The following is a 12,558-nucleotide window of genomic DNA, read 5'->3' as shown; positions in this document are numbered from 1 at the left end:
TTATTTAATGCTTATGGTGTCTTGCCCAGATGTATGTCTGTGCACCATGTGCGTGCTTGTTACCTCTGAAGGCCAAAAGAGGCCATGGGATCTCCTGGAACTGAGGTTACAGGTAGCTGTGAGTGGTCATGCGGGTGCTGGGAAATAAACCCAGGTCCTCTGGAAAAGCTGCCAATGCTCTTAACTGTTGAGCCATCTCTCCAGGCCCCATCTCAAACTTTTAAATTATTTTGAAATATTTTGTTACCAATTTTCCATTGAAAATGCTGTTCCACCAAGCTGTGTAATGCCTTTTCCCACTGGCCCTCCGGCATGCCTCCATCCCATTCCCTGCAGAAGAGTATGTGTTTTGACTTAACGTGAGCACCTCAATATAGACAGGAAAGTACACAGGCTTAAAAATATTTAAAAAAAATTTAACTTGTCAATGAGATCTTTTATTATTTTTAAAAATTATAAAGCTGTAGTGTGAGTCCCACTAAGCTATGAGTAAGTTTTATCTGAGCAGAATTGGCACTGGTTAGCTGAATTTTTATTATTCTGGTAGCATAGTCTTTGAATTATCAACCAGAAGGGCTCTGTCAGCTTCATCTACTTTTTGTTTTTTTTCAAAACCATAACTAGGAAGGTAATGTCTATTTACAGCAAGTGGGCATTTCTGCTATGTCAACTGTATTCACATTACATACATACATACATGCATGCGTACATACATACATACATGCATACATACATGCATTACATATGCAGTGATCTAAGCAAAAGACAGTGTGGATTGCTATATAAATCTTCACTTCCATCTAAGGAACGCTGTTAAAGCTGGGCATTGTGTCAGAGCATAGTGTCGGTTCTGTTTGGGTCTTCTGTGAATTTCATATGAAGTGAGCCTCCTGCATCAGCCTCTAGGGTCTTCTGCTGTGAGCTGTGTGCAGTTGCACGAGAAGCCTTGGGAGAGCTAAGCTTTGGCTCACCCCTCTTTAGGAGTGGGCAAAAGTCGCTAGCCCATGAGTCAGTCTTATCTCTTCACACTCCAGACTTGAAACTATCTGACAGCATATAATTGACAGAAAAAAAAATTACTTTCTACTCAGAACCAAATCTGGAAAATGCCTCTGATTCTGCAAAGCACTGGAAAATCTCTGTGTAACACCACAAAAATTCTTGATAGGAGCTAAAAGCTGTTCAAAGTTACAGTCACTTCAGATCAAATGCCTTTTCACGTACCGTTGATCAAAGACGAAAGAAAGCACAGACAATCACACAAAGGAAGACTCACGCAGCACCCACAAGAACGCTGACTGCCACAAAAATGCCAGGACGGGTCTCGTGGAGTGACCAGTTTAGGCCCCAGACGGGATGGTGAGCAAGGAGAGGCCTTGAGGGAGTGAGAAAGGCCCTGGAGTCAAACCAGTGTGTTTTTTCCAGTCTTTTATTGGACAGAGAAAAACTGTTTTCTATTTACAACGTCTTCCCTTTAAAGCAGTGTGTACACATTAAATATGTATTAGTTTAAATTGTTTTTCTGGCAGCCAGCCCTGCAAATGTTTGCCCATAGTGGAGAGATAAGTGAGAGGAAACACCACAGGTCAGGCGTGGTGGACGCGTGCCTCTGATCCCAGCACTTGGGGGCTCCAGCAGGATCCTTGGGGTACATAGTGAGTTCAAAGCCAACCTGGGATATGTGCAAGATCCTTTCTCAAATTAATTATTTAAAAATAAGTCAAATAAAAAAAGAAAAAGAGAAAAATGGTTTTGAGTCCAGACTGGAAACGGCTCAGTCCCTGGAATGAGCAGCGGCAATGTTAGTTTTCTTCTTCCTCTGCTACGAAGTCACATACCCCACGGAGATGGTTTTCCATGTGGCTCAGGTGGAATGGGAGGGGTACATGAGGTTTTCAGTTCAGATGTGATGGCCCTGTGGTCTAATCTGCATCCATGCAAGTCCTTTCTCCTAAAAAACACAAAGCAAAAGTTCTTGTGTGTCACATCATCAGGCTTTGGGGCATTTTGCATCATATAATTCCATTATAACCAAGGTATAGATCATTCTTTTCCTTTGAGACCTCACCTCAAATTTTTGACTATTAATCTCAACTAGATGTAACTATTCATTAAGAACAACACTGATTGGCCGGGCGGTGGTGGCGCACGCCTTTAATCCCAGCACTCGGGAGGCAGAGGCAGGCGGATCTCTGTGAGTTCGAGGCCAGCCTGGGCTACCAAGTGAGATCCAGGAAAGGCGCAAAGCTACACAAGAGAAACCCTGTCTCGGAAAACCAAAAAAAAAAAAAAAAAAAAAAAAAAGAACAACACTGATTATCGTACCTAGTACAGCTTCCTTCAAGACATGCATTAAGTTTCTCTTCTGGTTCTTGTATCAGTAAGCAATTTTGCAATTTCCTAACATGCCCATTTCTTGGCAAATAATATTTACATTTAGTCATAATCTCAAATAACTAACTTGTTCATCTGATATAGACATGAACTTATTTTAATGAACTTAAATTTTCTAAGAAAATAAAAAAAACGCTCGGAAGTCTCCACAAGTGATGTTTTCATGACAGGTTGATTTTGAGATATGCAGATGTTTGCCTCACGACAGCATGATTTCAAACCACCCCTTTGTTGCAGGGAAATTCACTGACCGGAGTAATTTCACTGAGCATACTGACATTTGAGTTAGAAAACAAACAGGCTTCTGAGGGAAAATAATAAAATAAAGCAAAAACTAACACACTACAATAAGCCAAAACAAAGAAGCAGGAGGAAAAGAAATTTAAGAAATATCTTCATCAATGGAAGAAACCAACAACGCCCTCACCCATGACTCTCTATTAGCTTAAGCACAATCAAAACTCTTAACAAAATTCTGTACAATTTCCCATTGTTCTGCTCTTCTGTACTAAGCCTTCAGATGCTTTTTAATTTTTATAAACTTGCTAATTTCCCAACATATATCTTAAAATACATATTGGCTATTTTTTTGGATATTTAATTTTTGATGGCCCAGTAAATCCCGGGTGGCCACCAGCACTGCCCTACTTGAGAATATCACGTGACCATGACTGGAGGAAGTTAGGTGTTTCTTCTCACACAGATAGGTCAGCCACCAAAGGTGTGTGTCTTCCTTCTCAATGCCACACTGGATTCTATTTCAGTGGGATCAACATCAACTTTCTACCAGTTACGGAAAGAAAGAAAATCAAGTAAACCTGAGCCACACTTCCATGCTGAATGGAGAGTTCCTAGAAAAGTCCCTGCTGTAAACATGCTCTAAGATGGAGAAAGAAAGAGGAAGTGAAAAACTCAGCATGGGCTGGAGCTGAGAGTCAAGACCGTAATGCTCTGGGTTTTGTGTTTGTTTAAGATATTGCTATAATCATATGCTCTTTGCAGGTGAATCTGAGTTTCTCACCAGCACGGAGCCTCCCAGCCTCTGATGCCCACCTGAAGGTCACAGCCACGCCCCTGTCCCTCTGCGCCCTTCGTGCGGTAGACCAGAGCGTGCTGCTCCTGAAGCCGGAAGCCGAGCTCTCACCTCAGACCGTGAGTCCCACTGCGGTCTTGGGCAGCACAGAATGCTGACGCGATAAGATAAACCGTAACCACAAAGGATAAGATCCTCAGAGTGATAAGTGTGATGTAACTCCCTGACAGTCTCTGAGCAAAGTGCTTTACAGAATCATCTCATTTCACCCTGGTATTTCTTAAGTGAATAATAATTTGGGATAGGTCTTATAACTTCATGTTATGAATAATAAAACACAAGTAGGAATGTGTTAATTATGGAGAGAGCATGCTACGATACGTTTTAGAGAAATTAAATTTCTTCCAATCCACTTGCTAACCTGTTACAACTCAAGGATTATGTAACATGCCACACTTTTCTGCTTTCCCTGAAATCATGCACTTACTGATCTTAAGAGAGGACAAAAACAGTTTCTTTTCAAATGTGTCTTTAAAACATCTTTGCATTTTCAAAGAAGCATCCCTGCTTACTGGCTTTGTGGTGTCTTTACCAGTTTTAGAGTTATCCTCTGTTTCTTGCCGGGTCCAGCACTATTGAGACCAGGATAACTGGTCAGAAGTGATCTGGTTGTCTCTGCATGCCCATTATCCTCCCTCTGTACCATTAACCAGAAAACTGACAGCCTCTAGCCCTCTTCTTCATATTCTTCTACATCAGATCAGTTTTAATAAATTCACTTCATTTTTTTTTTTTAGAAAGAGTCTCATATGTCCCAGGCTGACATTGAACTCATAAGACAACTAAGGGTGACCTTGAGTTTTTTATCCTCATACTCCCACCTCCAAAGTGCTGAGATTACAAGCCTGCACCAGCATGCCTGGTTTATGCAGTGCTGGGGAAAAAATCCAAGGCTTCATGCCTGTTAGTTACACAAGCATTCTACCAATTGAGCTCTATCTCCATCCTTTCATCCCTTTAAATACTGTATTTGTGCACAAGAGGATTAAAATCTTTGACGTTCAGTCTCTTTCTATGATTCTCTGCCTCTCCCCTTATATCATACACATAGCAAGGGTGAATAAGACCACAGTGGTTAAATTCCATATTGAGCATTATCACATTTAAAATTCTTTAAACAGTAGAACAATAAACAGTGTCCCTTTGTTCTCCTCCAATGCGCAGGTCTATAATTTGCTGCCAGTGAAATCTCCCCAGGGTGCTCAGTACGGTGGCCCAATGTACGGGCACAGTGAAAACTGCATCAAAGCACCCGAAATCACTCACAATGGGATCGTGTACATACCGAAGCAGGACCTGAGCGATGACGACGCCAACAGCATTTTTGAGGTAATCCCTCCTGAAACTCACCAGAGCTGATTTATAAGTCTGTGTTGAGATGTAAAATCCAGGAGCTTCTAAACACTGCAATCTGATCCTTCCTTCTCTAACAAAACAATAATCAACAGAAAAGAATCTCAAAGGCATGGGCTTGAGATTTGTACACATATATATCTACCAGGATTTCTCTAGCACCTTAAGTAACAAGTGGTTTACTGTTTCTCTCTATGTCTGTGTATGTAGACATGTAGATATCTATGTATGTAGATATGCATGTATATATATAGAGAGAGGGGGGGATTAATAGATGAGTACTTTCTTGACAATAGAAGTCATTTGCACAATAAATTCTTTAGAGTTTCTAAAGTATCTGTGTATACGTTGTTGGTTGATCATATTCCCCAAGTATTGCTTCACCCTCCCTTTCCTCACCCCTCCCCCACTTCCCATGAGTCCCCTTTGTCCCCCAGGCCATTTTGCTTCTACTTTCATTAACATATATAGACAGAACTTTATGTATCTATATAAAGTCTAGGATCCACAAATGAAAGAGAACACAGTCATTAAAAACATGTAATTTTTTTTTCTGAGACTGGTTTAGCTCACTTAATATGATTATCTCCAGTTGCATATATTTTCCTGCAACTCACATGGCTTCATTGTTCTTTTTGGCTAAAAAATTCATGTGTGTGTGTGTGTGTGTGTGTGTGTGTGTTTCCTTATCCACCTCTGTTTTTGGACACCTAAGTTGGTTCTATAAATTAGCTATTACAAACAGTGATTAAAAACACTGAAATGCAAGTGTCTCTGGGATAGGCTGGCTTGCAGAGCTTTGGGTAAAGGGGTAGTGCAGTCATATGGAACGTCTAGCTCCTTTTAGTCTACTGAGAAGCCTCCAGACTTCCACCATGGCTGGACTAGATAACCCTCCACCAGCAGTGTATAAGGGATTCCTGGTGACCTTTTCCTCATCAGTATTTGCTGCTGTGACTGCCATTCTGACTGGACTAATATGGAATCTCAATATGGTTTTGATTTCCATTTCTCTAATGGCTAGGGAAGTTGAACATGTTTCATATGTTTATTGACCACTTATATGTCATCTCTTGAGAACTGTCTGTTTGTTCATTTGATTAACCTGTTTCCTTATTGGGTTGATTTCTTATTGTTTAGGGTTTTTTGTTATTTGTATATTATAGATATTAATCCTCTGTCAGCTGTACAGTTAGCCAAGATTTTCTCCCCTTCTGTAGATAGTGCCTACATGATCAAGTGACTGGTTCCTTTGGTTTGCAAAGCTTTTTAATCTCACAACGTCCCATTTGTCAATGGTTGGTCTTATTAATAAAATCCATTTTAGAAGTATCAGCCTGCTTTGAATGTATTTTTTAAGATTAACTACAGATAAGCTGAGCTATGAGAATTAGGTATATCCAGATTGTGAATTAGATTTTTATCTTACCAAAATATATAATTCTTCCTATAGAGGTCTGCAGCTTAGCTGAGAATAATTTAAATCCCCTCTCTGGAGTTTCCAATATGCTTTAACATGTAATATTTCTTTCCAGTCTGTAGGATTAAATATTTTTACCAACTCCAAAATCCACAAACCACACTTTTGCTATTTGCCTCAAGCCTATCCAGGAGTGCCTGTGGCCTATGGAGGTAAAGATGTGATTTCTTTGTCTGCTAGAATAATAGGAGCAAAAATGATGCTTCGCTGGCTTAGGGTAGGAATGTGAAGACTGTTTTATACATACTGGCTTAGACATATATGTACATATACATCATATACATATACATCTTAGGCTCCACCCAACTCAGTTGGCAATATATTCACAAGTCACATCTTCTGCCAAAAATAGAATTCAGATGAGATTACTGTTCCTCTCCCTCCCATGTCCTCTCCCCTCCCTATTTCTCTCTTCCCCCTTCCCTCTCCTCTCCCTTCTCTTGTCAAAACTGGCTTTTTTATCCTAGATGTCAATCATCTCACTTCTTCATATCCCCTCTGTCGTCTGTAGACACCGCACCTAAGTCAGTCATGACAGCCTCTGAGGTGTGAGTCCACAGCCAGCACTCCATCTCAGTGGCTGAGCTTCACCTTGCTCATCTTTAGGCTCACACAGAAGCTGTTTGTGAGTCTATTTCTTTTGTCTCACTGAGTCTTGCCTTAAAAGACGTTTTTATCCTAACTTCCATGGTGTTTTATTCTATACTTACACTTATGATTTGCTTGACTATGATAAGCGTGCTCTTGAAATATACATTCTACCCTAGAGGGACTTTTCATTAACCTCTGAAAATGCCTTCCCACCTTTGTGAATACATTTGCACAGCTGTTTCCCTGGAATTCTCTCCCTTTCCTTGGCTTCCCATCAACTAATGACCACCTTAAGTTCCACATGGTGAAGTCTTGAGAACCAGCTGTAGTGAAGATTATAACTGATCGCCATGGTGTGTAATGAACTTGTTAACTTTGTGCACTTGTAACCTCTTTTCAAATGTAACCCTGGCATGTAGCTGTATCAAATAGCTTTGAATATAAAATGTTTAATTGTAGACAGAAGTTTCTGTGGCCGGTCCTGCGGCCATTCAGTCCCAAATAAACACACAGAGGCTTATATTAGTCCTAAACTGTTTGGCCTATTTCTTGGGCTTATAACTAACTAGCTATTACACTTAAATTAACCCATAATTCTTGTCTATGTTTAGCCACCTAGCTTGGTACCTTTTCTCAGTCCAACATTCTCATCTCACTTCCTCTGTGTCTGGCTGGTGACTCCATCTGTACCTCTCCTCTTCCCAGCCTTTCCTAGTCTGGTCACCCAGCCTATGCTTCCTGCCTGGCTATTAGCCAATCAGCATTTTATTAAACCAACAGGAGTGACAAATATTTACAGTGTACAAGAGTATTATCACACAGCACTTAATGACAGTGAATGATAAAGAAATTTATTTTAAAGCAATTCTTTGGTACACCTATGCATTCACCATTTACTAAAAACAAAAGCAAATTTGCATGCTAATGAGATGATTATGCTTGTCTATCTTGCATAAAGAATTAAATTATGGATACATATTAGATAATATAAGATCTAAAGCATCTTCAGTGTTTTTCAGCCTTAGTTGATATATTAACTTTATACTCATCAGTGCTGAAAATGGCACTTCACATAAATACACAATAAAAATAGTAGATGCATGTTTGTGGACATTTCAGAAATTATTGGAAGTTCTGCGTGAATTCCACACTAAAATTCATTGAACAATTTTTATCAAACTCAAGTCAACTCAAACAGCAGCAGTTTTTAAAACTCGGACATTCTAAATGATTAAGCTGATGCCTATATGCTAGAAGGAAAATATTATAACTCTTTATTTTTGTAATTAAGCCATTATGGTTCTATGAGAGCAGAAACCTTTATGTGGAGAATAAAACTGCTGCAGTTCATAGCACACAACAGTCAGGAATCTGAGCCAGGGCATTTCAAGCAGTGATGGGCAGTGTAAAGTGCACATGTTGTATGCTCAGATCCAAGGTTACATCGAAATCGATGATGCAAACTGAGAGAACACCTCAGATTTGTTGTACCTTTGATTGTGGGTTAGTTTTTGCTTGTGACATGTTCAGAGACCTTTTTACTGTTGCCAATGTTTTTCCAACCTTGATTTCCAATCCATACTTGATTACACAGCCCCATATGGAGCTGTGATCCCTTTCCAAGGCTAGGGTATGTAGCACACACATTCTAGGATCCTACTGTTTACGGCTTGTGTCTCTGTCTCGTTCACTGGTAAATGAGTCATATTTCTGAAATCTTACTACAGCTAATTTCCTTTCTTGACCTTTGGTATTCACTGCCAGTGCCAGTGGGAGACATGACTATCATTTCAGGAAACCAGCCATCTTAGAGAAAGCTCCATTGGCTTTAGAAAGAAAAATATATTCACCTCTATGCCATGAAGCAATAGAACAAATGTATAAAATATATGAAGTAATAAACAAATAAATAAAAAATATTAAAAAATGACTACTGGCGAGATGGTCCTCTTCTACTTAAGAAACAAACAACCATTCAAAATCAGTTGTGAGAACTCATATGTTGTCTCCTCACATAGTACAAGCCTTACCTATGGAGCCAGTGGCAGGAGCAGGCTTCAGAACAATGGGCTACAGCATGAGTGAAGATTTTCAAGAGGTGCAAGTCAGAGACACAGTGCGGAAGTTTTTCCCAGAAACCTGGATCTGGGACATGGTGCCACTGGAGTGAGTTGAATGCTCCCTGGGGCTCAGCGTAGGTGAGGGTGTGAGTCCAGCTCTGGGACTTCGGTGTCGTCCATTCACAATCCTTCCAGTTCTGATTCACTTATCTCACAGCAAACACTTTTCTCCCCCTCACGTGGTTCCCAGTTCACAGAAGTGACAGGAAACTGGAAGCTGTCTTCTTCCCCAAGGGGGTGGGGGGTTGAGTAAATCGAAAGAGAATGGGGAGAGGAAAGGGAGGGGAGGGGAGGGAAGGGGAGGACTTCTAGAGACCCCCAACAGAGGCATCAAATATTTAGCCCCACATCTGCAGCACTTGGTTTCTGAGTTACCACATTCCGTTTTTGTCCTCTCCTTCCCCTCCACACCAGCGTATCGGGCGGCAGTGAGCTGGCAGTGAAGGTCCCTGACTCCATCACTGAGTGGAAGGCCAGCGCATTCTGCTTGTCTGGAGCTACTGGCCTTGGTCTCTCGCCCACCATCTCTCTTCAAGTCTTCCAGCCCTTCTTCCTGGAACTCACCCTCCCCTACTCTGTGGTGCGGGGAGAAGCCTTCACCCTCAAAGCCACAGTGTTCAATTACATGTCTCACTGCATTCGGGTAAGGGCACTTCTCTGGAAGTGAGTGTGAACCCCATCACCCCCGTTACCTAGGGCTCCCCAGACCCCTTCTAGAGCTGTGTGTGCTGTGCCCTGGTTTCAGAAAGGAACAAGTACTCAGAGAAAAGCTCTGAGGTGACACGCTGTTTTCATTCACTACTCTTTGTAAATGTTCCTAAATTCAGATATGGCTTCTACATGACTACTCTTTCCATTTTTGGATTTTTTTTTTTTAAGACAGATCGTCTCACTGTGCACAAGGCCCAGGCTGACCTAAAAATTCCCACCTTCCTGCCTCAACCAGCAATGTGCTGGAATTATAGGAACATGCCACCATGCCAAACTAAATTACTTTGTATTTAAAGTCTGTCTAAAGAAACATCTCTTTCTCCGTTAGCACAGAGAAATAAATCCCAGGCATTTACACCATTCCTATGTTGCAAACATCTAAACTTCAAATCACGTGCTAGGATTTACCCATTCCGACACATCTCAGAGCCTCTGGCTTCTCAGCTTCTCGTCATTCCTCCTGACTCTCTCTGCCTGTCTGGGTTTGGGAACAGATCCATGTGGACCTGGAGATCTCTCCTGACTTCCTGGCAGTCCCAGTAGGGGACCACAAAGACTCCCACTGCATCTGTGGAAATGGAAGGAAAACTGTGTCCTGGTCTGTGACCCCAAAGTCGCTGGGTGAGTGGCAAAGCTGTTGACTGATGCCAGGCTTTGTGTCGCAACGGTTTGCTCTGGCTGTGAGCCGAGTGCGTGCTTTTCCTCCTCTTAAATTTAAAACTGATCACCCAAGCAGAAAAGCACTGTGTACTCTGGGGGAAAGCATGTAACACAGTATAACGGTGTTTTTCTGAATTTTCAAATATGTTTATTTGCTGTGTGTGTGTGTGTGTGTGTGTGTGTGTGTGTGTGTGTGTGTGTGTGTGTATACCACGATGCACATGTGGAGGTCAGAACGTGTGGGGAGTTGGTTCTCTGTTTCTACCATGTGGGTCTCAGGGATCAAACCCGGGATGTCAGTCTTGGCACCAAGCATCTTCGGCTGCCTGGTCATCTCACTGGCCTGAGTATCACCATTTAAAGCCTTCGAAACTGTATCTCCCAGGGGAGGTGAACTTCACAGCTACCGCAGAAGCTCTGCAGTCTCCAGAATTGTGTGGCAACGAGGTGGCAGAAGTACCAGACCTTGTACAGAAGGACACTGTGGTCAAGCCCTTAATAGTCGAGGTGTGTGAGTACTGTGGGTCTGACGTGTGGCATTGTGTTTGTAATCTGGGCGACGGTATCTCATTTCCAGATTGTGCATGGGTCTACAGCTCAATTTTTTCCTAATACTTCAAAGTGATTGGTTTGGGGTTTTGTTTGTTTGTTTCTTTTGTCTTGTATTTGTTATGTTATGTATCATTTTACCTTTTTTTTTTCAATGCTAAGCCTGAAGGAATTGAGAAGGAGCAAACATTCAACACACTGTTATGTGCATCAGGTATGTGTAACAAAACACAAAATTCTCAAGCTAAGCCATTTAGTAGAATTTATAGCTGTGGAAAAACCATCTCAGAGATATGGCTTACTCTGAAGAAAAAATAAAACAAAAACTTGCATGCTCTTTCCGTGGAAACCTAAAGACATTTCATGAAGAGAAGCCCTTTCTTAATGACGATCTCTCAAAATATGCTCAATTTCCCCAGGGGACTAAAGGATGAATACTATTGAGGATATTATCATTACTATTATAATTATTGTCATATTTTAAGGATAAAGAAGAGGTGTAGTGAAAAAGTTGCCAGAAAGATCCTGGTTAGTGATAAAAACTAAAAGCCTTGCCCTGGGGCAGGATTCTTTCTAATACATCTACACCTGTAAAACTTCTCCTCAGACTATGTTGAGGACATTGAAGGATCCATGTGGCATTGTTTGGGTGTACTGTTACATTAGTAATTTAAATATATCCATGCTTGTGCTTTGATTGACAGTATCTCTAGTGTGCTGACATAGACCCCAAAACATTATTTGACTGATACTGTTAGGATGATCATATAAAGATCTCCATCAAAAAAGTTGTGTGCCATCTAGAGTGTTTCTCAAGGTGAGGCTTTACCTACACGCCCATTCCCTATAGAGATGCCCTTCAACTTACAAAGGGGTTGCAACCCATTGAGTCCATCACAAATTGAAAATACTATGAGTCAAATATCCATTTAATATACCTAGCCTATGGGACATCGTAGATTAGCAACACAATTGTTTGCCCTTATAGTCCCACCCTGGCTTAAAGCAGAGGACAGCTGCTGCTGCCCAGCATCACTAGAGAGTGTTACATTCCATATCACTGGTCCAGGAAAAGGATAATGTTCAGAATTCAAGGTGCTTCTGGTTTCTACTGACTATGCATCACGTTCACACTATAGTGACTGGAACCATCATAAGTTAGAGACCGTTCATCTAAATATCTTTGATAGTCTCATCTACATACTATCGTGTGTGTGTGTGTGTGTGTGTGTGTGTGTGTGTTCCTGTGGAGGATATATGTACGTGTATGTGCATATAGGTGACAAAGGTCAACCTTAGGCATTGTTCCTTGGGTGCTATCCACCTTATTTTTGTAAAACAAGGTCTCTCACTAACCTAGCAAGTAAGGTAAGCCAGCTAGCCAGCAAACCCAAAGGCCCTCCCGGTCTCTACCTCCCCAGAGCTAAGATTACAAATACACACTACCATGTCTGGCTTTTTCTTCCCACACAGGTTCTGGGTATCAAACTCAGGTCCTCGTGTTACAAGGCAAACATTTCACTGACTAAGCCACCTCCCCAGACCTAGGCACATAACTTTAATAACAATCAAGTACCAGAGCCCACAAATTTACATGCATCATTGGT

At 41.3% G+C, this 12,558-nt stretch overlaps 1 protein-coding gene across 2 annotated transcripts in view; it reads left to right on the top strand.

The window, feature by feature from the left end:
- Positions 1 to 12,558, top strand: part of LOC102922186 (pregnancy zone protein-like) — a 41,313-nt gene that overhangs the window by 18,678 nt on the left and 10,077 nt on the right. The window contains exons 15-22 of one of the 2 annotated variants that reach the window (XM_006987854.4): positions 3,397 to 3,546; positions 4,652 to 4,816; positions 6,376 to 6,472; positions 8,930 to 9,077; positions 9,446 to 9,674; positions 10,237 to 10,363; positions 10,788 to 10,909; positions 11,114 to 11,165. In XM_006987854.4, coding sequence (XP_006987916.1) covers positions 3,397 to 3,546; positions 4,652 to 4,816; positions 6,376 to 6,472; positions 8,930 to 9,077; positions 9,446 to 9,674; positions 10,237 to 10,363; positions 10,788 to 10,909; positions 11,114 to 11,165 — 1,090 coding nt within the window. The remainder of the gene's footprint in view (positions 1 to 3,396; positions 3,547 to 4,651; positions 4,817 to 6,375; positions 6,473 to 8,929; positions 9,078 to 9,445; positions 9,675 to 10,236; positions 10,364 to 10,787; positions 10,910 to 11,113; positions 11,166 to 12,558) is intronic. The other variant, XM_076568049.1, reaches the window with a different exon arrangement.

This window comes from Peromyscus maniculatus, chromosome 3 (assembly GCF_049852395.1).
Source record: "Peromyscus maniculatus bairdii isolate BWxNUB_F1_BW_parent chromosome 3, HU_Pman_BW_mat_3.1, whole genome shotgun sequence".
Lineage (NCBI taxonomy): Eukaryota > Metazoa > Chordata > Mammalia > Rodentia > Cricetidae > Peromyscus > Peromyscus maniculatus.
The sequence above is the reverse complement of the archived record's forward strand: the minus strand, read 5'-3'. Positions and strand labels throughout refer to the sequence as shown.